Source organism: Mus caroli, unplaced genomic scaffold (assembly GCF_978045245.1).
Source record: "Mus caroli unplaced genomic scaffold, Mus_caroli_1 scaffold_4, whole genome shotgun sequence".
Classification (NCBI taxonomy): Eukaryota; Metazoa; Chordata; class Mammalia; order Rodentia; family Muridae; genus Mus; species Mus caroli.
Window position 1 is genome coordinate 8,683,020 of NW_028227259.1, and position 26,015 is coordinate 8,709,034.

Below are 26,015 nucleotides of genomic sequence, written 5' to 3' on the forward strand. Positions count from 1 at the left end.
CTTAGTGGAAAAGTACTAGCTTAGTTGAGATGTCTGTGGGAAAAGTTGAGGCCTCTATGGGAAAGTACTACCCCCAGTTAAGAACAAATAGCTATAGATCTTGTGGACAGGTACCTACCAACCCACTCTGTTCTGTTTCTCCTGCTGAACTTTTTACCTAGCCAATATCCTGCTTTTGGGAACAGGGGCCTTCCCCCAGAAACAAAGTGAATCTGCATCAACCCCCTCCCCATATCCTGCTTCTACTGGGTATAAAACCTGTCTGGGAAAAATAAAATTTGTCATCTTGATCAATCAGACTTGCTGTCTGTTCTTTGTGTTTCTTGTCCCCCACTCTCTCCTCAGGTGGTTCCTCAGACCCTGTTTGACTGTCCCGCAGGTCGGGACAAGACAGTCTCTCACTGAACCTCCCTGCCTGGCTATACTGGCTGTATCTACTGAAGCAGAACACAGAAAGGCCTCTGTGTAGTAAGGACCCAAGAGGAGAAAGAGAGGAGGAAAGTGGAATTAGGAGGGGAAAGGGGATTTCAAGGGAGTCTCTATTAGGAGCCTGCCTCAGAAGGAAGGCATGGCCACATGCAGCTGTGTGTGAGAATGGCCAGCTAGGACACCTGAGTCCTGATGGTTATTCTCTATGGAGGCTGCAGCATCAGCTAGCAGCATCATTCCTAAGAGGCCTTCGAATACATCTTCCAGTTACTCATTGAAAACTTTCTCTTGTTTTCTCTTTGGTACTTACACAGCAACATGAGCATCCTTCTTGATATGGCTTGTATGATGTTACATTTTCTATCCTTTCACTATTAATCCTCTTGTGTCTAAGGTATTAGACTTGTGAGCAGAATGTCCTATTGCTCCCCCACACCGTCCCATCCCCAACCTTTGCCACATCTGACACGGCCACTTTCAATTGGATTAGTATTCCCAGCTCACCCAGTGTGATCATGTCAGACCTCCTCTATGATACCCTCTATTTCCTGTTTTAACCTTCCAAGCAGGAGTTCACATGTTCACTCACAGTTTTCCCCGGTCAGTTACACACTATTCTCCTGATCTTTGATCAGTTAGACCAGAAGTTGTAGCATGTACTTTCAGCATTATGTTTTAATGTTATATGGGACCCAAGAATGTGATGCAGTTTAAACTCTCATTCACTCTTACTAAGAATAAATTGGAAAAGTACCTGGCTGTGTCTACAGAAGTTGAACACGGGCAGTTCAGCAGGTTCACATGTACCTATCTCCCAACAGCAATCCACACAGATGCTCTCCCAACAGCAGTTTATACAGATGTTCAGCAAAAGGCAGAGCTAAGCTACTGTGTGTCTCACTGTTAAAAAAACTATATCTGTTTTCCCTTCCCAGTCCTGCTCCTGGAAAGATGATTCTGAGACTAATTATTTATTATTAAATGCCTAGGCCATAAGCTCTGGTTCATTCCATGACTAGCTCTTAACTTATTCTATGTCCACTATTCTAACTATGTAGTTACTTACTTCTCCTTCAGTCCTGGCCTATTTTTTCTTCAGCATCTCCCTGCTGGTGGTTTATGCTCATTTCCTTGGTCTGTCTCCTGCCTCACCTCTCGGCTCTCACATTTCTCTTTAATCTCTTATTAAATTCTTCCCAGAATCCTCTTTCTTCCTGCCAGTGTCCCACCTCCTATTTCCTGCCTCAGCTCATTGGCCATCAGCTTTTTTATTGACAGGTGATGTTTCTAAAGATTCTCTTTACAGTTCACAGTGGTTCTGAATCCCACAAAATGCCTATCAAGAGTAGACCGAGCTATACCTGAACAATGGAATACCCTGAAACAATGAGAAAGAACTAACCATAGTAACACACAAAAGTAACCAACAAGTCAGCATGCCCTCCCCATCCCAGCACTCAGAATCCAGGTCTCTGCGGGTTCAAGACCAGCCAAGTCTACATAGTAAGCTCCAACACAACCAGAACTACATAAAAAGAATGGTTCTACCAAAAAAGGACAGAAAAAAAGAAAGAAAGAAAGAAAGAAAGAAAGAAAGAAAGAAAGAAAGAAAGAAAGAAAGAGAGAAAGAGAGAGAGAGAGAGAGAACCCCCCATAACCACTAATGACCAACTGCATTGCTTGACTGATGTGTTTCTGAAACTGGCAAAGTCAGTCTCTGAAGTTAAATGAGCAACTGCCTCAGAACACAGAGGACTGAGTGGTGCTAAGCTGCTCTTTCCTGTTCTGAGTGCTGGCTCTGTGGACTTCACTCTCGGTAAACTAACTGAACTATGTGTCCTTATGACTTATGTACTTTCCAGTAGAAAATTCATCTTCTAGAGCAGGACATAAAGACCCTTTACAGAAAACACTTAACTTAAAAATCAACTGCCTGTCTTCACGTACAATTCTTTGGGCAGTCTGGAATCAACAGTTAAAGGAATAAACACTGGTGTGTAGCACATCGGTGATTAGCATTAACTGGGGAATAACTGATTTTTTTTCAGCTTCTTCACAAGCTGTCCACAACTAAATTGTTTAAGCTTAGTTGCTCATGCACAACTAGAGTATCCCAACATTAAAACAGTATTAGACTGACTGTGGGAAATTCAAATGTTTAGATGAAAGCATGCACAACAGACTACAATAGCACATTCTGTTTGTATTTCTAATTCAAACGGAAAAAAAGCAGAATAAATTCAAGGATAGTGGGAGAACTGAGAGCAGAGCTGACACTGGAGTGGGAACCTCCAGAGGAAGCACAGGTCTCACAGAGGCTTGGCCCTCATCTGGAGGCCTGTCTTCCCACCTGTCTCAAGACGGCTGTGTAAAGGTCCTGGGGTAAGGATGCAGACACGGTTTCTATACCCAGCTATATACTCCTATTGAGTGGTCAGAATCACTTTGCACAGATATTTTAATATATGAATAATCATTTGATCTTATGGCAGAACAAGACTCTGTCAGCTGACTAGCTCTTCACAATGCATTCTCATTCCCACCTCACGCACACCTTACACTATTATAGGCCCATTGTACATAAAGAGCAACTGAGGACAGTGAGGTGAAGACCCTGGGCCAGCGCAGACTCATCTCAAACGCAGAAAATAACAAAGAGAACAGAGAGGTAGTGCCCTGCATCAGGCATGATGGGAAGATGGATAATTACCCTTTCAGGGCATTCAGTAACCACTGAAGAGACTTTCAGCAAGCTTATTCCCATCCTGCAATGGTGCAATGCTTCTAGAATGCAGTGTGTCAATATTTGGAGAAATATTTATTTTCTTTCAAGAATATACTTATAAGAATGTTGGGACAGTCCTTCACAAAAGTATACTTTAAAAGGTTTCAGCTAAGATAAGAAATTCCTTTATAAGAAGTCTTGATAAAAATTCTTGGCAAAACATTTATGTTTAGATCACTAAAAATTCTTCACCAAATACAGATTACAATTATCACGTACTGTGTACGTGTGTACATACATAGATACATGCATACATATATACATACATACTACATACCATGGACACCCAGCTCTGTCTGTACTGGAAGCATGAAAGGAGTCTTTTAAGGAAGTATGAGGAACACTGATGCTCCACACCAGAACCAAAATATTCTCTTTTTTAAAAAAAAATTCCTATTACATTTTACTTGTTTGCTTAGTATGTGAGAGAGAATGGGGAGAGGCATAGAGAGGGGGTGAGGATGAGAGGGAAAGACGCCTGTGGCAGTCAGAGGAGCCTTGAGGAGCTGGCTCACTCTCTCCTTACACCATGTGAGACTCAGGTCATCAGACTTGGGAGGCAAGAGGCTTTACCCACTGAGCCATCCCACCAGCTCAAGCTATTCTGACTTTTAAGAGCCTAGTGTGGGGACCACACTCTTGTGTGTGTCGAGTTCCCCTAGACATTTCTCATTGCACAACATTTATTAGTTAGAACCTGGATCAAAATATGGTACAACCACGGTAGACAGAGTTGAAAGAAATAAAATTGTCTTTGTGGATCCGTTAACTAGTGCAAACTCTAGCCAGACTCCTGGATTTCATTTCAAGGGCATGTGGCATGGATGTATTTAGCAATGCTGGAAATGTAGACTGATGTCTCACTCAACCTCCCTGGCCCTTCCTCTCTGGATCAGTTGCTCATGCTTCAACACGCCCTTCCCTGAGAATATTCAGTAATGTGTCTGCTTATTCATTCATTCTGACTCTTCCCCTAGTAGTGCATCTCTGGAAAGTCCAGAGGAAGACGTTTAGCAATTTCAAATGAGGAAACGTGGTTTAATTTTTACAGTTCAGTATACTCTGGGATCACAATTATCACACTCAGATAAGGAAGTTACTTGCTTAAGTAAACCTGATGAAGAAATTATGAAACACACAAAGTATTGTGATGTCTGAGGTAAGGTGAAACAGAAGTCAGTTTCCCAGACAATCCTGTTCACTTCAATCTGCTCTCTGCTAAAGCAGAGCACTTACACATTACAGAAAGAAGATTGCCAAGTGTACAAACTTTAAACTTCTAGGTGACAAAAGTTGAAATAGTTTTGTCTTCCTACTTGGAGAGGGGCATCATACATTCTCACAAAGAAATGAGAGCCAGCTTCCAGCACACAGATCAAAAGGTAGCAACGTGGGATTGCTTCTAGTCTGTACCCAGCCCCCAGTCCCTCAGGCTCAGTCCAGCCAGGCTTTATCATCCTGAAATCAGGACTTCTGAGATGTACCACATTTCACACTCTGAGTTTAGTGAGGCGCAGGCATGGGGGATTGGTTACGAATCAATCAAAGGAGAACTGAGAGTTAGGAAAGGAGACTGGGGACATAAACAGGAAGGACAGTGGCCATAGATTGGTGAAACAGAAAACAGTGACTAAGCCACCCATGCCCCCACCCTCCACCTCCAGACCAGCCTGCAGGACTGTACACAGGAGGCAATAAAGAAAAGCTCACTTTCAAATGAGTTGCTTGGCAAACTATTATCACTCCCTGTACAAAGAGTGTAAGATTTAAAACTCAACACTGTGTGTCACAAATTCAAGCCAAATCAAACCAGGGAAAAGCACAGGAAAGAAACCTTGTGTTCTTTATTGAATTACACAGATGGTCCCTGACAACATTTCAACTTACACTTTTTTTTTAAGTAGTGCCAAAGCAACACAAGACATTTAGTAAAGATGCTGGCTGGAATGAGAAACCCAATGTCACCCCCTCCCCTGTCTGCCAAGAGAAATGCTAAGTAAAGCTGGGTTCCTTGTGAAGCAGTGTTTCCCAGGAAATGCTTAGCCCTGTGGGATTACACCTGTAAACTACAGATGACCCTGAAGCTTGAGGAGGGAGTGGGGTTGGAGCTCCAGAACTCAGCCTGATTTTGAAGAGTAAAACCTGACAGGCATTTTATACTCTACGGTAATGCCTCACTGGATGCAGGTACTTGAGGGAAACTTGCATGCACACAAGCCCTCAACAGTCCTGCTATTGCTCAGTTTGTAGCTGGATAATATATACATGGTTTCCTTTTAAATTACTATTTAGAGATGTTAAAGTAATTATGTTACTGTTTTGATTTTGTGAATATTTTCTCATTTTGTTTCAGGAGAAACCATATTCCCAAAGTTCAACACAGCACCAAGAGTAGGCACAATAATGAAACCTGGCCTCTTCCCCCTCCAGCTGTTGTTGACTCCATTTCCATCCTACAGCCACCAAAGTTCTCTGGCTAGGGTAGCCAAGCTCACTGGCTATTTTGGAAAGAAAGCCATGTTTCGTGAGAATTACCTAGTATCACTAAAATATTTTCAATTTGTTGATGTAAAAATACTAACAGGGTCAGTGAGGTACTGAGCAGGCAAAGGTGCCTGACAAACTAAGTCTGAACCCCAGATGGTGGGAGAAGAGAAACATGCTCTGAAAGGTGTCCTCTGTCACACTTGTGCACACACACACACACATGAACACACATTCATGCACACTCATGAACACACACATTCATACACACATATACAATCACTTTCACTCATTCACATATATGCACAAAAAATCAGTAAATGGATGTAACTTGGGAGAATAATAAGACTTCAGATTTAAAGTATATAGAAAGCAGACATGGTAGTGTTACTCCTATTTATGTCTTAAAAGCTGGGACTTCAAAATATAATTTGCAGAAGCATGTTTAGTAATGTCTACACTATAAATTAAGTAGAATCTCAGCTTTTCCTTCAAAGGCTGAGGGATGTGTGTGCATGCATGGTCGCACATAGGAGCATGTGACAGCGTAGGTCAGAGTTAATGTTGGGGATCCTCCTTAGTCATTGAATGTAGCTTTCAGGAATTCAGCTAGACCAGCTAGCCAGCAAGCCCCAGGATCCTGCTGTCTCTGACTTACCAGCACTGAAAATGCAAGAATGTGCTGCCCCCCTCCACACACACACACTCCCCTTTTGGGGAATGCTAGTGTTCAGGCATGGGCTCTAGTGCTTGTGCTATAAAAACTTCATCAATTGAGCCATCTCCCCAGCCCCTGGTTTTATTTGTTTTAAGCTACCACCCACTGGTGATTATCAAAGGTAATAATACTATGGAATTCATAGGGCCTTATTCATCTTACCCCAATGCCCTGAGAAACAGCAAAATTTTTTACATAAATTTCTCTCCATATCATTCATATATATGTGTGTGTATGTGTGTGTATATATATATGTATATGTGTGTGTGTGTGTGTGTGTATATATATATACATATATATATATATATACATATATATATATATATATATATATATATATATATATATGGAGAGATGGAGAGAGAGATTTTTCTGCTCTGGTAAGTCGACTTGAGGGGTATCTACTTTTACTGAAACACCAATACACAGATTTATAATTCTTCACAGGTAAGTGGAAGAATCCAGCTGGGTCACACACAGCTTTTCAACTACAGCCCACACACTGAAACATAAGACAGTGGCATTTTTATATTTCACCCAGTTTCTTATGTGCAGTCACCTGCCATTTAGCAAGATAACCTGGGAACTGGGAAAGGACTATCTCCGTGGTAGGAAACAGACTTGGAGTTGCCTATAATATCTCAAAAAGTTAAACCTTCAAAAACTTTAACAAAGCAAGTACAGCAGAAGCTACACAAGCTCTCATAAAGTCATAAAGTTGCTTATTTATGATGAATTGTCGATGTGCATGGACAAGGTCATCTACCAGTGTCCCTGTGCTAAAGCAGGGGGTAGTGCAGACGTAACTTCCACAAGAGTTTCAAGAAAAGAATTGTGGGTATAGGTAATGTAATGCCCCACCCCCAATCCACTGGCAATCTAAGGTGCTAAAGGAAAGCCAAAGATATAGGAAGAATATCAACTACTCAAAGACTAAACCCCCCACCCAAAGCTCTCAGAGACTAAACCACCAACCAAAGAGTTGGGAGGACCCATGGCGCCAGACATATGTAGCAGAGGACGGCCTTATCTGACATCAATGGGAAGGGACGCTCGTGGTCCTATGGAGGCTCGATGCCCCACATAGGGAGATACTAGAGCGGTGCGGTGGGAAGGGATGAGTAGTTGGAAGAGCAGCCTCATAGATGCAAAGAGGAGGGGGAAGAGAGGGGATGGGGTTTGTGGAGGGGTAGCCGGGAAGGGGGATATCATTTGAAATGTAAATGAGTAAAATGATCAATAAGAAAGAAAGAAAGAAAGAAAGAAAGAAAGAAAGAAAGAAAGAAAGAAAGAAAGAAAGAAAGAAAGAAAAGGAGAGAAAGAAAGAGAGGCAAACACATGGGCACGTAGAGCTCTTACATACAAGGTAAGGCCCGGAGGTGCCTTTATCCTGGAGTCAGTTTAAGCCCTGAAGATAGATGCTTCTTCATGTGCTGCTTGAGGGGGGGGGGGAGGAAGAGGGGGAGGAAGAAGAGGAGGAGGAGGAGAGAAGAGAAGGGAGGGGAGGGGAGGGGAGGGGGCGGGGCGAGAAGAGAAGAGAAGAGAAGAGAAGAGAAGAGAAGAGAAGAGAAGAGAAGAGAAGAGAAGAGAAGAGAAGAGAAGAGAAGCGGAAAACATATCTTAAATTACAGATGTTCTTCTTTTAAGTGAATCAATTCTGGGAATCCACAAAAGTCATTTTCCACTTCCTCACCAGAAGAGCCTCAAGCATCAGGAACAAGTTCCAACTGACCTGGGAAGGCAGGAAGCTGAACATCCCTGCCTCGGTACTGCTTGCCGCGCAGGGGTGAGGTGAGGTAGGGTGGGGTGGGTTTAGGGGAGTGCTTGATGGCTCTTGAGCAAGCTGCTATGTCTTTAGAACCCCTGGACCCTCAGTTCCCTGCGTGCAGCCTGAAAGAGCACCCTACCCTCTCTACTCACATCTGATGGGAAATTCCCCCTAAGCCATCAGAGATACAGACTGTTCCACAGATACACAGAAAACGTCTTATTAAAAGAAGAAGAAGAAGAAGAAGAAGAAGAAGAAGAAGAAGAAGAAGAAGAAGAAGAAGAAGAAGAAGAAGAAGAAGAAGAAGAAGAAGAAGAAGAAGAAGAAGAAGGAGAAGAGAAAAGAAAAAAGGTTAAACCACGGAACTCTCCTTTTTAAAAGCATATTGACGCTAAGAATGGTCAGCATCCTCGCTGGGGCAAGCAATGTAATTGCTAAGATACTTAAATGGTCCTTTTTTGACCTCACGATTCATGCTGGTTAAGTTACCCTATACTTTGCCCTGATGCTAGCTGAGCCCTGGAGGCAAGCGAGAGGGAACCATCCCGCTACGCCACCTCCACCCCACCCTCCCCTCCCTATGGTGACACATTGGGTACCACTCGTTGCACAGGCTTGGGCAGCCCCAAGATGTGCCCGCAGGGACGGTGCCCCCTCAACCCAGAGCCTCTATGGGACTTTGGGTGACCAGCCCCGGCTGCCCCCACCAGGACCCGCGCCCAGCACCTGCGCCATCTCCTTTGTCCGTTGTCGCCGCCTGTGTGAGCAAACTCGGGAGCACGTCCTCCAGCACATCGAAGTGAGTGACCAGCCGCAGAGCCATGGCTCCCAAGCAGCAGCGGCGGGCATTCCGGCCGGGCTTACACCTCCCAGCCTACAACCACCTCCCCTTCCTCCCCGCCTACACCGGCTGCTTTCGGTTCAGGGTTCTGGGCGGTCCAGCCCCGAGGATCCCGAGCACCGCCCCTTCCAGGCCTACACCGGGGAGCACTTCTCCCTACCCCTGAGACAACGCCTCTCCCTGCCTCTGGGGCTGGCAGGGAACTGTGGCAGGGCCCGAAGGGGTGACAAAGCCAGCAGCTTCCAGACTGGACTTGGGGACAGCCATGCGAAGCAGAGGGCAGGCTTTCTTTAGCCCCAGGTCATTCCCCCACGCGGCCACTTAGCTAGGGCCAGGTCACCTGAGGAGACTCAAGGTTACACAAAAACAGCTGGCACACGGGCCAATTCTCCTTAGCTCTGCTGCACAGGGTGATGTTTCAGCTATAGTGTTTAGGTAATAAACAGCAGCAGGGAGTGGGTAAACTACAGGGTGCTGTTAAATGACACTAAGGAAGGTTAGCTTAGCACAGTCTGGGTTCTCTTTACCTTTCAATCCATGCTTGAGGAAGCTGGCTTGTCCACAAGCGGCCTCCGACGAGGTTTGTCTATAGGCACGTTCATTCTTCTTGGGTTCCTTCCCAAGCCCATCTATTCCTCTATAAGTAAGTCTGGTGTTTTCGTTCTATCACGCTGACTTACTCTGCTTGAGGAGTGCTCAGTAAACTTGGCCCTGTGAGATGCCATCCGTTCTGTATAGCAACAGCAGGTAATTACTGTTGCTAAAACTGAAATAGCCTTACCACAAAAACTTACATAAAAATTTAAGAGAAATTTAATGCTAATATTGACTGTGGGTACAGGAGAAGATACTGGAGACATGAGGAGCCACTATAAGATTTTATAACAAGTGGAGCCTGTTAGCTTCGCTATCCACACATGCCCTTTCTTGCCTGTCTTTACGTTTACAGGTTTGTTTTTGTCAAGTAAGATGGGCTGGTTATTTATGGAAAATAGCTTATTTAACAGATATATTCAATTTAAAGGTTCCACTCCACTATTTGAACTAAGAAAGAATTCTGAAGTTAAGATTCTCTTGCTTGTATAGAAACTCCTGAAAATAACTAAGTTTAAGAAAAGAGGCCAAGAAAGAATAACCAAGATGGTGGAAAGCTATAGCCAAGCACCACAGAGCTGCATGGATCACCATGCTCCTTCAGAAACTTAAAATAAACCATGGTGGACCTTAAAAATCAGATAAAATTGGAACCACAAAAATTCTATACTTCAGGCACTGAACACGTGTATAATCATGGCCTAAATGTTTTGAGGGATCCAATGGCTTTCTGGCTCTACAGCAGGTAATCCATGTCGGGTACAGTAAATCTAACAAAGAATGCATAGTTGAGGAGCTCATGGGCCCCATAAATGAACCTTCTACCATTATTTTGCTAAATGGCATAGTAGCAAACAGCTTTCTAAGCTATACCCATACTCTCTGACCTCACCGGAGAAGTTTCTTTGTGCAGTAGATGGTGATTAATGCACAAACACACACTCATCAAAGTGCAGAGAATGAGAGTCTGTGTCGTGCTGGGCTACAAGTGAGACATCTAGATCACTTCTTATCTCCCCAAAGCTTAAGGACCATTGAGGGAAAGCCAGAGGTGAGGATGGCTGGACATGACATGACTACTCTCATGAACTTACTGCAGCTGTGGTTGGCTGCACAAGATCTCGGCAAGACCAGCTAATCACCATTTCCAGAATAGAAGTGGGAAGGGGACACCCAAAATCCTCCAGGAGGGAGCTGGTTTCTCTGAAGTGCTGGCACATCTGTGAGCACAGGTAACAAAAGGGACCATCCCAGAGTCATCAGGACACAGGAACCAAGTAACAGCTGGGAAAGGATCATTCCGTCTGCACCCCAGAGCTAACCCTGTGCCATGGCTTTTCAAATGCAAATCCCTCCTGGAGACAACTGGTCTCCCAGGAGTACTGACACACAGACTTGCAGGAGGGACAAGCCACAGTCAGAGACAGCAAGACCAGTTAACACTAAGAGATAACCATGTGGTGAGAGACAAGGGCAAGAACATAAGCAATAGAAACCAAGGCTACTAAGCATTATCAGAACCTAGTTCTCCCACCACAGCGAGCCCTGGATACCTCAAAACACCAGAAAAGCAAGACTCTGATTTAAAGTCACATCTCATGATGATGATAGAGAACTTTAATAAGGACATAAATAAATCCCTTAAAGAAATACAGGAGAACACAGGTATACAGCTAGAAGCCCTTAAAGAGGAAACACAAAATCCCTTTAAAAATTACAGGAAAACACAATCAAAACAGGTGAATGACTGAACAAAACCATCCAGGATCTAAAAATGGAAATAGATTCAATAAAGAAATCACAAAGGGAGACAACCCTGAGGATAGAAAACCTAGGGAAGAGACCAGGAATCATTGACACAAGCATCACCAACAAAATACAAGAGATAGAAGAGAAAATCTCAGGTGCAGAAGATACCATAGAAAACATTGACACAGCAGTCAAAGAAAATGCAAAATGCAAAAAGATCCTAACCCAAACCATCCAGGAAATCCAGGACACAGTAAGAAGACCAAACCTAAGGATAATAGGTATAGAAGAGAGTGAAGATTCCCAACTTAAAGGGCCAGTAAATATCTTCAACAAAATTATAGAAGAAAACTTCCCTAACCTAAAGAAAGAGATGCCCATGAACATACAAGAAGCCTATAGAACCCCAAATAGATTGGACTAGAAAAGAAATTCTTCCTGTCACATAATAATCAAAACACCATACGCATTAAACAAAAGAAGAATATTAAAAGCAGTAAGGGAAAAATCTCAAGTAACATATAAAGGAAGACCTATCAGAATTACACCATACTTCTCACCAGACACTATGAAAGCTAGAAGATCCTGGGCAATTGTCATACAGACCCTAAGAGAACACAAATGCCATCCCAGGCTATTATACCCAGCAAAACTCTCAATTAAAATAGATGGAGAAACCAAGTTATTCTGTGACAAAATCAAATTTACACAATATCTTTCTACAAATCCACCCCTACAAAGGTTAATAGATGGAAAATGCCAACACAAGGAGGGAAACTACACATTAGAAAAGCAAGAAAGTAATCTTTCAGCAAACCCAAAAGAAGATAGCCACACAAACATAATTCCACCTCTAACAAAAAATAACAGGAGGCAACAATCATTATTCCTTAATATCTCTTAACATCAATGGACTCAATTCCCTAATAAAAAGACACAGACTAACAGACAGGATACATAAACAGGACCCAGCATTTTGCTGCATACAGGAAGCACACCTCAGGGACAAAGACAAGCACTACCTCAGAGTAAATGGTTGGAAAACAATTTTCCAAGCAAATGGCCCCAAGAAACAAGCTGGAGTAGCCATCTAATATCAAATAAAATTGACTTTTTACCAAAAGATATCAAAAAAGATAAGGAAGGACACTTCATAGGAAATCTATCTTCCTATGAAGGAAAAATCAAAGGAAAAATCTATCAAGAAGAATTCTCAATTTTGAACATGTATGCTCCAAATACAAGGGCACCCACATTCATAAAAGAAACTTTACTAAAGCTCAAATCACATATTACACTGTACACAATAACAGTGGGAGACTTCAACAACCTACTTTCAGCAATGGACAGATCATGGAAACACAAACTAAACAGAAATACAGTAAAACTAACAGAAGTGATGGACCAACTGGATTTAACAGATATCTATAGAACATTTCATTCTAAAACAAAAGAATATACCTTCTTCTCAGCACCTTATGGTATCTTCTCCAAAACTGACCATATAATCAGTCATAAAACAGGCCTCAACAGATACAAGAAGATTAAAATAATCCCATGCATTCTACTGGATCACCACAGGCTAAGCCTGGTCTTCAATAACAACAAAAACAATGGAAAGCCCATACACATGGAAGCTGAACAACACTCTACTCAATGATGACTTTGAAAAGAAAGAAAGAAAGAAAGAAAGAAAGAAAGAAAGAAAGAAAGAAAGAAAGAAAGAAAGAAAGGAAGGAAGGAAGGAAGGAAGGAAGGAAGGAAGGAAGGAAGAGAAAGAAGTTAAAGACTTTTTAGAATTTAATGAAAATGAAGACACCACATTCCCAAACTTATGGGACACAATGAAAGCAGTGCTAAGAGGAAAACTCATAGCTCTGAGTGCCTCCAAAAGGAAACTGGAGAAATCATACACTAGCAGCTTAATAGCACACCTGAAAGCTCTAGAACAAAAAGAACTAAATACACCCAAGAGGACTAGATGGCAGGAAATAATCAGTCAGGGTTGAAATCAACCAAGTAGAAACAAAATGAACTATACAAAGAATCAACAAAACCAGGAGCTGGTTCTTTGAGAAAATCTATCTATCTTTCTTTCTTTCTTTCTTTCTTTCTTTCTTTCTTTCTTTCTTTCTTTCTTTCTTTTGTTCTTTCTTTCTTTCTTTCTTTTGTTTTTTTCCTTTGTTTTTATCAAATATAGTCTAACAGGAGCCAAACTGAAAACAGAAACTTCAGTTGAGAAAATGTCTCCATCAGATTGTCTAGTAGGCAAAAGATCATTGAGTGCTTTCTTGACTGATGATTTACTATTGCAAGTGCCATCCCTGAAAAGCTGGAATAAGAAATCAGTCTGCACAAGATAGTAATTCTATTTCTTCATGACCTCTTCTTCAGTGCCTGCCTCCAAGTTCATGTTTGACTTTCTGTCCTGACTACCATTCATAATGTACTGTAAGATACAGGATGAAATAAACTTTTTTCTCTCCAAAAAAGAAAAAAAAAAATAAGTGGGAAGGGAACCTGGGCTCTCAGCAGGTGATGCTTCTGGGAAGAGAGAGTCAGCTTTTCTTTAAGGGTATAGGCCTTGGTAGGGCTAAAAGAACACTTTTATTAATATATGTGTTGAATTAAATAATGAATAAACTAAAAAACAAACTTTGCATTTGGGGAGTTAGACCTTTGAAAGAACAATCAAAAACTTTCTTCTTGAAATTCATAGAAGTCAGCTAGAAGCATTAGATTCTAAATAGTGCAAGACAAAATTCCTCTTCAATGTCTAGGAAATAATTAGGGTCTGTACCAAGATGTAGTAGTCCTTTACAATAAGACAGCTTTTTATGTAGGTATTAAGAATGCTTTCTCAATGCAATTTACTTTTTTATTTGTTTTTCCAGATAGGGTTTCTCTGTGTAGCCCTGGCTATCCTGGAGTTTGCTCTGTAGACCAACTCACAAGATCCATATGCCTCTGCCTCACAAGTGCTGGGATTAAAGGCATGAATCATGACACCCAAGTGCAATCTACTTTTAATAGAGATAAAAAGATATGTTGACGAGATGTATATTTATGGTGGTAGTCACTACCCAAAACCCATTTGCACCAGCCAGGAGATAACAGTTCCTCTTGACAGTTTCTCAGAGCTGAACTCCCAAGAAGTTAATAAAATCCAAAATTAACCATAAATTAAACACACAGGTTTTATTCTTTCACCCATGTGGGGGTGGGTAGTCCAAAGCTCAGAGGGCAGGTTCCTGCAGTCACCAGGGACCTGAGATCATTTTAGTTTTTGGTTCTATCAGACTCTGACTTAAACACTTGTTCTCATTGTCTATGGTGATTGTAACAATTCAATCATCACGCTCATATTCTAGAAATCAAAAAGAAGATACCAGTTAAACAGAAGGTACTGACTCTTTTTAAAGGATACCTCCCAAAAGTTCCAAATAGCATGCTTATTTTAAAGATTACAGGTCTTTCACTTGTATAATATGATTTCTGGTTTTGTATTTTTTATGGAATTTCTCTGTATGTGAGTGTGTGTGTGTCTGTATCTGTATGTTTCTTGGAATTTTTCTTTAGTTTTTTCTTCCTGTTTGTTTATCTCATTCTGGTATTTATTTATTTATTTATTTAAGATACCTGCTTTTTTTCTAACAAGAGAAAGCAAGAATGGGTATAGATTTGAGGTGGGGAGAGACAACGATAATCAGAATATATTGTATACAAAAGAATCTATTTTTTATTAAAAAAGGAAAGAGAGAAGAGAAGAGAAGAGAAGAGAAGAGAAGAGAAGAGAAGAGAAGAGAAGAGAAGAGAAGAGAAGAGAAGAGAAGAGAAGAGAAGAGAAGAGAAGAGAAGAGAATTATAGAGGGCTTTTAATCCACAGCATGGCTACTCTGGCAATACATAACCTCCAAGGACCTGGTTCTGTGTGATCTGGCTGGAATACAGATGTGCCTTTAATCCTAAACAATGATGTCTAATAGAGGGGCAGACAAAGTGACAAATCAGAAAAAGATTTGACAGAATGAGTCGGACATAGGATGCACGCAGTTCTCAGAGAACAGACAGAAGAGAAGCTACTTACGAATAGCACAGGGTGAGCCAGAGAGGAAGGGCAGTTCAGTTGAGTTTAGTTCAGAGCAGTCCAGCTGGGTGCAGTTCCATTCGGTTCCGTTCAGTTCATGCAATCAGTGAAGTCAGTACAGTTCAGTTCATACAGTTCAAAGGCAGTTTTTCCAAGCAGAGAAATTCAGTCAGAAGCTGAGAGAAGCCAGTTTCAATCAGTCAGCTTGGAGAGTTTAAGGCAGAACAGCTGAGTTGAACTAGACAGCCAAAATTCAGAAAGAACTACAAAGGGTGAGTTTGTTCAGCAGTAAGTCTCAGAGGCTGAACATTCTAGGCCTAGGTTAGCAGATGGAGGATGGGAGCTGAAGCTTTCAAGGTCTGGGCTTACAAAAGATAAGATTGTATGGAGGCTAGAAGCTTCCATGTCTCGGGCTAGGGATAGTTAGATAGAAATGCTCTGGGCTCAGCCCAAGCCATGTGTTCATAAAGCTTGGGGATGCAGGATGGCTCTCATCTCATCCCTTCTTCTGAGGAAATAAAAACAACATGTACAGGTATTTATATTCAATCATTCCCTTTTAGGTGGCTGATGTGATTATTATTTTTAAAAAAATATATATATATATAATTTTCCAACAGAAAATTGACTTACACAAGTATTTCTCTTCCCCTTCCTTCCCTTTTTGCCCTGTATTCCTTCTCCTTCTCTTTCTGAATGAGACCCCCTTAAAAAAAAAACTATTATATTAGCCAAAGAAAAGTGTCTGTGAAGGGAGAATTGAAAGCAAGTGTTGGTCAGCATTTGGGTGTCAGAGTTCAAGCAGGACAACCCAGGAAATCCAGAGGGATGGATGTATTCAACTCTCAAGAGAACAGACAAGAAAGAGACAGGGCAGGTATTGAAGAATTAAATATTAATAAATAGATCCCAGTTGTGTGGTTCACTATCTGCCCCAATGCTTCCTGTTCTCGAATGAAAGACACACACACACACACACAGCGCCTTTATATTTTAATATGCCTTAAGCAGCACTGTGGTTACTCCCCAGTTATTACTTATGAATTCTATGTTCTATCTGGATTGCCCCAGACCCACTTGGATATCCCTCTGGGCCGAGCCCTCTAGATTCCTTCACATGGTGGCCATGTGTCTCTGTCCTCCACTCTTCCCAGGTATGGTGTCTCTCCTCTTCTCCACACTCTCCCTGAATGGCGGGTCTCCTCCTTCTTCCTCTGTTCCCTGTCCCAAGCCCAGGAAATCCTAAAATCCCACCTCTGTCTGTCCTCCCTAGCTATTGGCTGTTAGCATCTTTATTTACCAATAAGAACCAACTGGGGCAGGTTCCCAGAAGCAACCTTCCGACAGACGTAGTTTGGGGCGGGGGGCGGGGGGGGGAAGGGGCACATAATTAGCATTTGTAATACAAGCAGCTACAAGGTATGGTCCCTGGCATAAGACATCACATCAGAGGCTGTCTGTAGAGAGTGAAGAGGGCAAGAGAGGGAAGAGCCCAGGCTAGGAAATCAGACTTCAATGTGGCAGCTAACCTGGCTGCTTACCTGAGAATGGATCTGTTGAGTAAATACAGTAAGAATGACAGGAAAAGCCTATGACTTGATGAAACAAGAAACCAACAGCCAAAGTAGATACAGGTTCACCAACCAGACTGATCGAAAGTTTGCTGAGGAAAAGGATAACTAGCTACCAACATACTTACTAAGTCTGGAATATACCACTTCATCAAGTGTGGAGTGAACAGTTCTTACAGAATAGTATCACCTCGAGGAATAAATAACCTTAATCTAATCGTGAGGAAACATCACACAAACCCAAATGAAGACATGCCACGTAGTAACTCAACTATGATCTCCAGAAGTAGGAAGGTTGTAAACATCAAGGAAAGATTCGCAAACTGTTCCAAACAAACGGGCATTTAAAAGATATGACAATAAATACCCCAATCAGCTTTCGCCTTGGTTTGTGTTCTGTCAAATCTATTAGTAGCCCAACTGAATAAACCTGAGTGGATTTGAGGATGTAAACCTCACTGACGTATCAAAGTTAATTTCCCGATTTCGATGTTAACACAATAGCTAAGAGAAGGTTCTTGTTCGTAAATAAACACATAAGTACTCACATAGTGATAGATTTGAGTCAGTGAACAGCTGAGCATCAATTAACCTCATCATCCAGTTAAAAAATTCTCTAACTTTGTGACTATTTAAAAATGAAGGCATTTTAAAAACAAATTTATATCAGAATAATTGTTTCAGGGGGCTTATAATTTTTTTTCTTCTGAGAGATTATCATCTTCAGTTGCACTGTTTTCTTTTGCAGACTTTAAATAGTGATGTGGGCAGTTTGAACCAAAACATTGAGTTATTAGTAAACACAGGGTATGAAACTGCTTTGCATTTCCCTACTGCAAATCGCTAAAGAAAATCACATTCTTATTGACCTTGTTCTGGATAAAGGTCATTCTCCAAAACTGGCTAAAAATATACTGTAGTTAGAAAAACAGAAAGAAACATAATGGAAAATTTTACCTCCTTTTAAAACTATCTCTTCTCCTGAACAGGAAACTTCCATTAACTAGCCTCAGGGGGGAAAATTCTTAACACAAAACTTGTCTTTTCCAAAGTCATCAATCATATGATTTTATTTCTTAGGGATATTGATGACAAAGAATACATATCAATTTCAGAGAGATGCTCATTCACAAGTATATGTGAACTTCCTAAAACTCCCTTGTGTGTTCTGTAAACAGCTCCTAGCCATTAAAAAGAACTGTGTAACTGGATTTGAGTGCACGAGGCAGGATTTTAGTGTCTAACTGCCAGATGCTCTGCACAGAGAATTTTTTTTCAAATTTCTGAACACCCAAGAGAATATTTAAAGTAATTCATTAAAATCTTGGCAGCCAGGCTCCAACTCCAGCCTCCCTTGAAAGCTGCCTTTACTGGAGCTGAACTCTCTCAGTGGGTCCCTCCACAGAAGACCTATTGTCCTTCCTGCCTGTCTCTGCAGGGGCAACTCCTGGAGGAACCCAGTTAGCTACTGAGATCCGGAATGAAAAACTGAATAAATAAAATTCCCATCTCCCAAGAGGAGGGCTTGTGTGCTGTTTTGAATGCCCTAGGAATAAGCATTTGATTGGAATTAAGTTGTACCAGGCAATGCTCCACATCAGAGGAGTCTGGTGTCCAAGGTCCAGTGTCAGCTGGCGGAGGACGGGTATGACAGGCTGCGTGCAGTGCTGGGTCTCACCAGTTCTCCTCTTGGGAACACTTGACACTAGAAACCTGAGGTGACGATCTTAAAGACATCTCTCTTTGCAAAGAGCATTACATACATTTTCACATGTGTAGTTCTGAGTTTGTTGCCAGCGGCGACTGGGGGTCCCTCCACTTGACTTTCTAACCAGGGTAGGAACTATTTCCTGACTCCACTTCCCCGCACTGGCTCCCCCACAGCGGTTTCCTCCCAGCGCCTATCTCTTTGGTGCCTTTGTTCTCAACAGAGAATAGACCCTGCAAGCATTGATCAACATCCTATGAGTACCCAATGACTCATTGGGTAAAGCTCAGTCTTCCTTAAACTACTCCTCTTAAAATTCCAGTTGTGGTTTAGTTTGTATTTCTCATGAATCACTGTGTACAAAGAATGTGATCTGACCTGGTGTGTGTGTGTGTGTGTGTGTGTGTATTTTAAAATAACCGTAACATAGAAAATTCTTTTGAAGATTTTGCTATGCCAAGAAAGTGAGTGAGTTTTTGGAGCCTTCTCTATTCTATGTACAACCTAATACAAGAGAGAACCCAGGCAGTTACTCATCAAAACAGCACTCTATACCATTCGAACACTTGAACCTACTTACCTTCTCTGTCACAGTTTTTCTTTAAAAACATGATCTCTGGGGTTGGGGTAATGGCTCAGTCGGCAATGCTTTCTGCACAAACATGAAACCCTGAGTGCAGAGAATCCAGCAACCACATTAAAAAATAAAAAATAAAAATAAATCTTGATCTGTCATGTTAGACCTGAAACCTGGGACTAGAGGCTGAAGTTAACAAATCAAAGCCGACCTGGCCACCAGCTCGCCCCTAAACCCTCAGCTCCTCCCTGTCCTTCCTGGCTGACATACCTCACCCAGCCCTAAACTTCTCCAGCCCAGGTGCCAGGCAGCCTTTCCCTGTATAATCCAGCCATTTTCCTGCTCTGGCCTGGTTTTGGCCCCTTTGGTCTCCCCTCTTCCCTCCTGCCTCTCCTCACCTAGCTGCTCAGTCTGGACTTGAACAGGTGTCCCTACCTCTGAGTATCCTCTCCCTTTTATCTACCATAGGTGCTCTCCTCCAACATTCCTAGGAGCTGCCCTTTTTATTTGTTTTTTCATTTAGTCCACAAGCCTGTAACCCAGTAGTGGAGGACAGGGACAGAGTATCCCTAGAGAACCCTGACCAACCAGTCCAGCCCATTGAGAAGCTACGGTTCTGTGAGAGATTCTATCTCAAAAAATAAAGTAGACCCCTCTGTCCTCCCTCTCTCTCCTTGCCTGTGGCAGTCAGGAGAGCTGGCTCCAGGGTCATGAGAATAGGTCAGCTGGCCCTGCCCCTCACCAGCTGCAGCACTCGGGAGAACAGACCCTGAGCTTCACTGGGCAGCACAGCAGAGCCAGCCCTGGTGGAAGGGGCAGGTGAGCTAACCCCGTGGGGGTGACCCCTCTGCCATGACGTAGCATGGATGCAGGGTTGGTGCTCTCCAACACACACACACACACACACACACACACACACACACACACACACACACACACTTGCTGACCCTGGGGTCATGAGAGTGGGAAAGCTAATCAGGACCCTCACTGGCTGTAGCTGGTACAAGGCGACCTTGCACATCACCTGGGCAACACTGTGGAGCTGGTCCTGCTGAAAGGCACAGGTGAGCCAGCCCTGAAGGTGTGAAAGCAACTGCTCTAACCCGGCCTCCTTGCTGGCTGCAGCACTTGGGGGACTGGGCCTCGCACCTTGAGTGGACAGCACAGTCGAACTGGCTCTGGAGGCCTGGGTGTGGCCCAAGGTCAGGAGAGCAGGAGAGCTGACCCTGCCTCATGTGGCATTGGGTGACCTAGCCAAAACAGTATTGGAGAGCTCGCCCTGAGTTATAGATAAGGTAGAACCCACTGGCTGTTCAGCTCAGCTACCACCCAGGCCTACATTCAGGGCTTTGAGTTGGCTCACCCCAAAATCTACATCATCTGTGAACTGCTGGGATGCATGCAAGGGCCAGTCCTGTCTATTAAAGCTGCAGGATCTCCATTACACAGAGCAGCAACAGGATAACCGGGAAGAATCCTGGTGAGGGTCTAACAGTGATGGTGTCACAGAAGCCAGAGGCCTTGAACCAAACCAATGGCTCATTGCAATGAACATTTCTGAAGGTGTGTGGACAGAGGGATATACTGTAGAATACACTGTGTCACACTACAGTTTCCATGACAAGAGGTTTTCTATGCTTTGTTGTGTGTGTGTGTGTGTGTGTGTGTGTGTGTGTGTGTTATTAAGGGAGATTGCAAGGGCAGGAGGCAGATACAAGGGGACAGAGAGATGAGTGGGACTGGGGTGCATGATGGGAAACTCACAAGAATCAATTAAAAGTTAAATGGGGGGGAGGGGGAGCCTTAGAAAGACACCTGACATTGACACCCATGTGCACAAGCACAGATGCGCAAGGTAACCTGTCTCTATCATGTCAATCTGCTAGAACAAAGACCAGGTGACAAATTAAAGGTAACAACAAAAAGACTTCCTTGTCTCATGCAGGAAATTAGAACATCAGCGCCAGGCTCAGGATGCAGGCAGCCTGAAGCCTCAGCTGTGTCACGCCTCCCCTCTTACCTCTGGTTCTTCAAATGCCCATCTAATCTGTATCCACTCTTGGGAGCAATTGGAACAGGTTTGTGCCCCAGTGTTGTCTGATAGCATCAAAGTCTTGTCACTTAATAAAGAGCCTGCTATTGACACCAGGCTGGCCAAATGCTCGGCTGAGTCTCCGGAGAATGGTAAATGGCAAGCACTGAATGTGGGCAGGGAAGGGAGCCAGCAACAGCCTAAGAGAGCCAAGGCCTGAGCCTGGTCAGGGACCTGCCTGCACTATTGATACTGGAAAAGTCACCTAACTTTTCTGAACTTGGTTTACATTGGTAGACGTTTCTGTCTTTGAGTCCACCCTCTGTCCTCTTTCATGAGTCTCTTCCAGTATTCAGCTAATCACGTAAGCAAATTAATATCAGAGCAAAGACCAGATGCCCCGGAGGCCGAATGCACTTTCCTGGTTCTCCTCCCTGTGTTTGCATACTCCTTTTAAAGCATGGGTGAAAACTAAAGTCTTCCCATGCTCTTCTCTTTGATACTACAAAGAGGTGTCGTAAAGCTAAGTAAAGGTTTCCCTGGAGAGATATCGATTCTAAGTATGATTCATACATAAACACACACCCATGAGGCCGCTAAGCCTGTGTGACCACCATACCCTGTGGGTCACGCAGCTAGCTGTAAACTTCAGGAAGCCGGGCACTCTCCACCAGGGTCTGGACTGATGGGCTTCCTGTGCAGAGCCAGGTACCTGACAGCTGAAACGGGAACATACATCCTAGGGACCTCCTGTTTAAGTGGAAGACAGATTCCATGTCAAGGAATTGCTCTTTGTCTGAGGAGAAAGGAGCTGGGAGTGAGACACCAAAGAGCTGTGAAGAGCCAAGGTGCAGCTCACCTCGGCATCAAAATCACACTGGTCTCCAGCATCACCTGCTCTTCCCGCTCTCCATCACACAATGAGAGGTCAGAAGGGTCAGGAAAAGTGATTGGGAGCAGGAGGCGAGAACCAAAAGCATGAGAGAGCAAATGCTTCCCAGGCCCTCCAGGCCCTTTCCACTGCTCTTGGGCCCATTTCCAGGGTCTCTCCGTGGGTGTTAGGAAGCCATAGAGAGAAGCTTTGTTTTCATGGCACACTGTATTAATCACAAGTTGGAATGTCTCCCATTTGAGCATTTGGTGTGAAATGAGATGTGAATCTGAGAGAAGACTCATTACTGTCCCCAAATACAAGACCGGAGCTAAACCAATAAGAGGAGCACCCTCTAAGGAGTGTGGGGATCAGGCTCAGCCCACTACCCCTTAAACACATAGATGGTCCAGGTCCTCACCTGCAGGATTCTAATTCCCCTTTTGTAGGCATGGAGAAGCTGTTAACACATTGGCTGCTGGGCTTTATCGCGCCATGTCTGAGGTTCCCAGGTACTGCTAATGCTAGTCTTGGGGACACAGCTCACAAAGGTCTGTGGGTTCAAGGGGGAGTGGGTGCCACAGCATAGAAGGAAGCATCCTGCCCTGCTCTGGATTTCCCGTTTACACACGTTCACTGGGCTTTCCCCACTGTTCCACACTGCTGATGCTGTTTCAGCAATTTGCAGGAAACAGATGTGGCTTTCCTTCTGGGAAAACAAAGGAAGGTTAATAATAGTTAAAGCGGTATCTTGGAGGAAACTGGTATAGTGTATGTGTCTCTATTTGCCTTGTTATTTATATAACTGGCAATTACACTATAGGACTTGTGTAATTTGACTTGATTTTCTCCTATATCTTTTAAGAAATGCTTTTATTAGCATATATTAATTATATATAACGATTGATTTCACCTTGACTATATTGCTTTTCTGTTGTTAGGATAAACACCATGACCAGGAGTGACTTGGGGATAAGAGGGTTTATTTTGCTTACACACCTTGATCACAGTCCCTTGCCACGAGAAGCCAGGGCGGGAGCTCAAACAGGAGCAGAAGCAGGAAGCGTGGAGGAAGACTGCTCACTGGCTTGCTCTCCGTGCCTCGCTCAACTTGTTTTCTTATAGAAGCCAGCTTCCCAGGGGTGAGACCCTCTACAATAGCCTGAGCCCTCCCACATCAATCATTAACAAGAAAAATGCCTCCATAGAACGTCCTACAGGATAATAGGATGGAAGCATTTTGTCATTTGAGGTCCCCTCTTCCCACGTGACACCAGCTTGTGTCAAGTTGACAAAACTAACCAACCAGCACAGTGACATTTGCATACATGCCCACTCCCTGTTACCCTCTCTTGTCCCCTCAGAGACACCACTTCCCCCTCTTTTCCCAATCAATGGCCCACTTCTTCCAATGATTCTCTTTACAGTTGCCACCCTGTTTTGCCTTAACTGTCAGATTGACACAGCCCACGGTCATCTGATAGGAAAACATCAATGGAGGAGTTTCTTAGATCAGACTGGCCTGAAGGCATGTCTTCAGAAGATTATCTTGATTATTAGTAGGTGTAGGAGGGGCCAACCTGCTGTGGTGGTACCATCCTTAGACAAGTGGTAAGACAGACAGCTGAGCATGAGCCTGAGGGTGAACCAGAATGAAACAACCACTTCTGACCTGAAGAAATATTTGCTGACCTAAGTGATTTTATTTATTTATTTATTTTGCCATGAACCAGAAAAATCCTAGCATGTGTACGGTGAAGGGTAGGGCTGCTCACCGAGTATTCCCTCTTTAGCTCATTCCTTTCCACTCTAACCCTCAACACAAATGAGTTCAAAGGAAATGGGCCATTTCAAGCCTTCATTTTTGGCTGAATATCCATCCTACAAACTCTCTTCTTAGACATATGCACCAAGGTACCAAGTCACAGAGCTCAGAGACACTCAACGAAATTGAATATAGCAATAATACAGCAATGCATCTTCATTAATAAACTGATAGAATTGGCCAAGGTTTGCAGGACTATTCCGACAACTATGAGTTTTCTTGTAATTCTACTTCTCTGTGCTCTAGGGACTCTATAGGCTCCTGAAATGTATTTCTGGAACATTCCTCTGAGGCAAATAAGAAGCAGGTGTAATTATGTCTTCTTCACACATGGACAGGCAAACAGAAAGGAACGCACTGAAGCACATGAGGCAAAGGCCAAATGGTTCCGATGTGACCCATGCTCCTACCAGCCCACTTTCCTTTATCTGCGCTGTGGGAACCTTGGAAGGCATTGTTCTGTCATTTTCTGAGGACATCTGAAGCAAAGAAATGATAAAGCTAATTTTTATGGGCAGCAGCAGTCCAAGCCTGTGGAGAGAAAATGTGATTTCTACAGATAATGTGATCATGTCTCCTCAAAGCTAAAGTCTCTCCCCCTCTGATGAGCCCAAGCCATACAATTTGATAGAGAAGCAAGCAGAGAATTGACTCTAAACTAATAGATGTGATAATGGCTGCAAAGCTCTGAAAGCACTCGGCGCTTCCGGAGGACTATGCAACTGGGAATTTTTCCAAATTGTAATAGTTTTCAGTGGAACAGGCTTACAAAATGTGCTGCTGCTGGCCAGACGCCATATTGCTGACACTATAGAACAAAGCCAGACCCAAAGAAGAAGAAAAGCACAGCCCAAAGCCTGCACTGTTAACCCTCTTTGCTACTGTGACTTGGTTTTAGATGAGATTTATTCTTCAAGATCTGGGCCCTTAAGGAATTCTTAATTTTAATAACCAGGACTGGGGAAATGGCTCTGTGGGTAAGTGGTTGCTGAACAAGTATGAGGAGCAGGGAGAGCCTCAGCACCCAAGTAAATGCCGGGTGGGTGTTGGCAGCCCACTTGGCATCTCACTGTGTGAGACACGCAGGATCCTGGGAGCAGTTTGCTACAGAATAGCTGAGATGACTAGTCCTCTGAGTTCAGTGTAAGACTTTGCCTTGTATAAAGTGGTAGAGAGATAGAGATACCTGATTTTGGTCTCCAACCTGTACACAAACACACATCCATACACATACCCACTATATGCATACACACACACACACATACAGATACATGCACATGCATACCACACACACATACAAACACACATTTTAAAATAATTTTAATACTCTCACCTTTAAGCCATAGACACTAAAACAAGTTCATAGTCAGTCTTGGCCATTTTCTGACCTCCAGCTTCCCTAAGTCCCAGACTGCTCTGTCTGGAGGGCCCACAGCAAAAAATCTATCTTCTCTTCCTGCCTCTCTACCACTCTCTACAGCTGATCTCTCCAAACACCTCCCATGTAAAAACCCTGAGAATGAAGGAAAGAAAAGGTAGCTGGAGCCCTCCAGTAACAAAGATTCAGGGTCTTCCTTTTCTGTACGTTTTGTTCTTTGCCAAGTAGAGTACATATTGAAATGTGGAACTCAGCTGACAACATCCGCACTAGTGGCCTGTCCATCAATAGACTCTATTTTTCATGAGGTTACAATTTCTTGGCTCTTCATATCAGTAGGTTCTAGAATCCACAAACGTAACCATATTTAGATTTTAAACAGTTTTAAACTGTATACCAAACATATACAGAGGTCTCCGTAGAAAGCTTGAGGCTTCATAGTAAGACATTGACTCAAAGCTAAATAAACAATCCACCCCAAATCAAAACAAAACAAAAACCCAGATGATTTTTGTTTTGTGGTCCATGCCTATAATCCAAGCACTTGAGAGGAAGAAACAGGTAGATCTCTGTGAAGATCAAGATTAGCCTGGTCTAC

The 26,015-nt window shown here is 43.1% G+C and overlaps 1 protein-coding gene across 2 annotated transcripts in view; it reads right to left on the minus strand.

Annotated features, from left to right (window-relative positions):
- Window positions 1-9,306, minus strand: part of Gsap (gamma-secretase activating protein) — a 107,811-nt gene extending 98,505 nt beyond the window's left edge. The window contains exon 1 of one of the 2 annotated variants that reach the window (XM_085836462.1): window positions 8,911-9,306. In XM_085836462.1, coding sequence (XP_085692588.1) covers window positions 8,911-9,007 — 97 coding nt within the window. In that variant the 5' untranslated portion in view covers window positions 9,008-9,306. The remainder of the gene's footprint in view (window positions 1-8,910) is intronic. The other variant, XM_085836461.1, reaches the window with a different exon arrangement.
- Window positions 9,307-26,015: the final 16,709 nt, after the last annotated feature.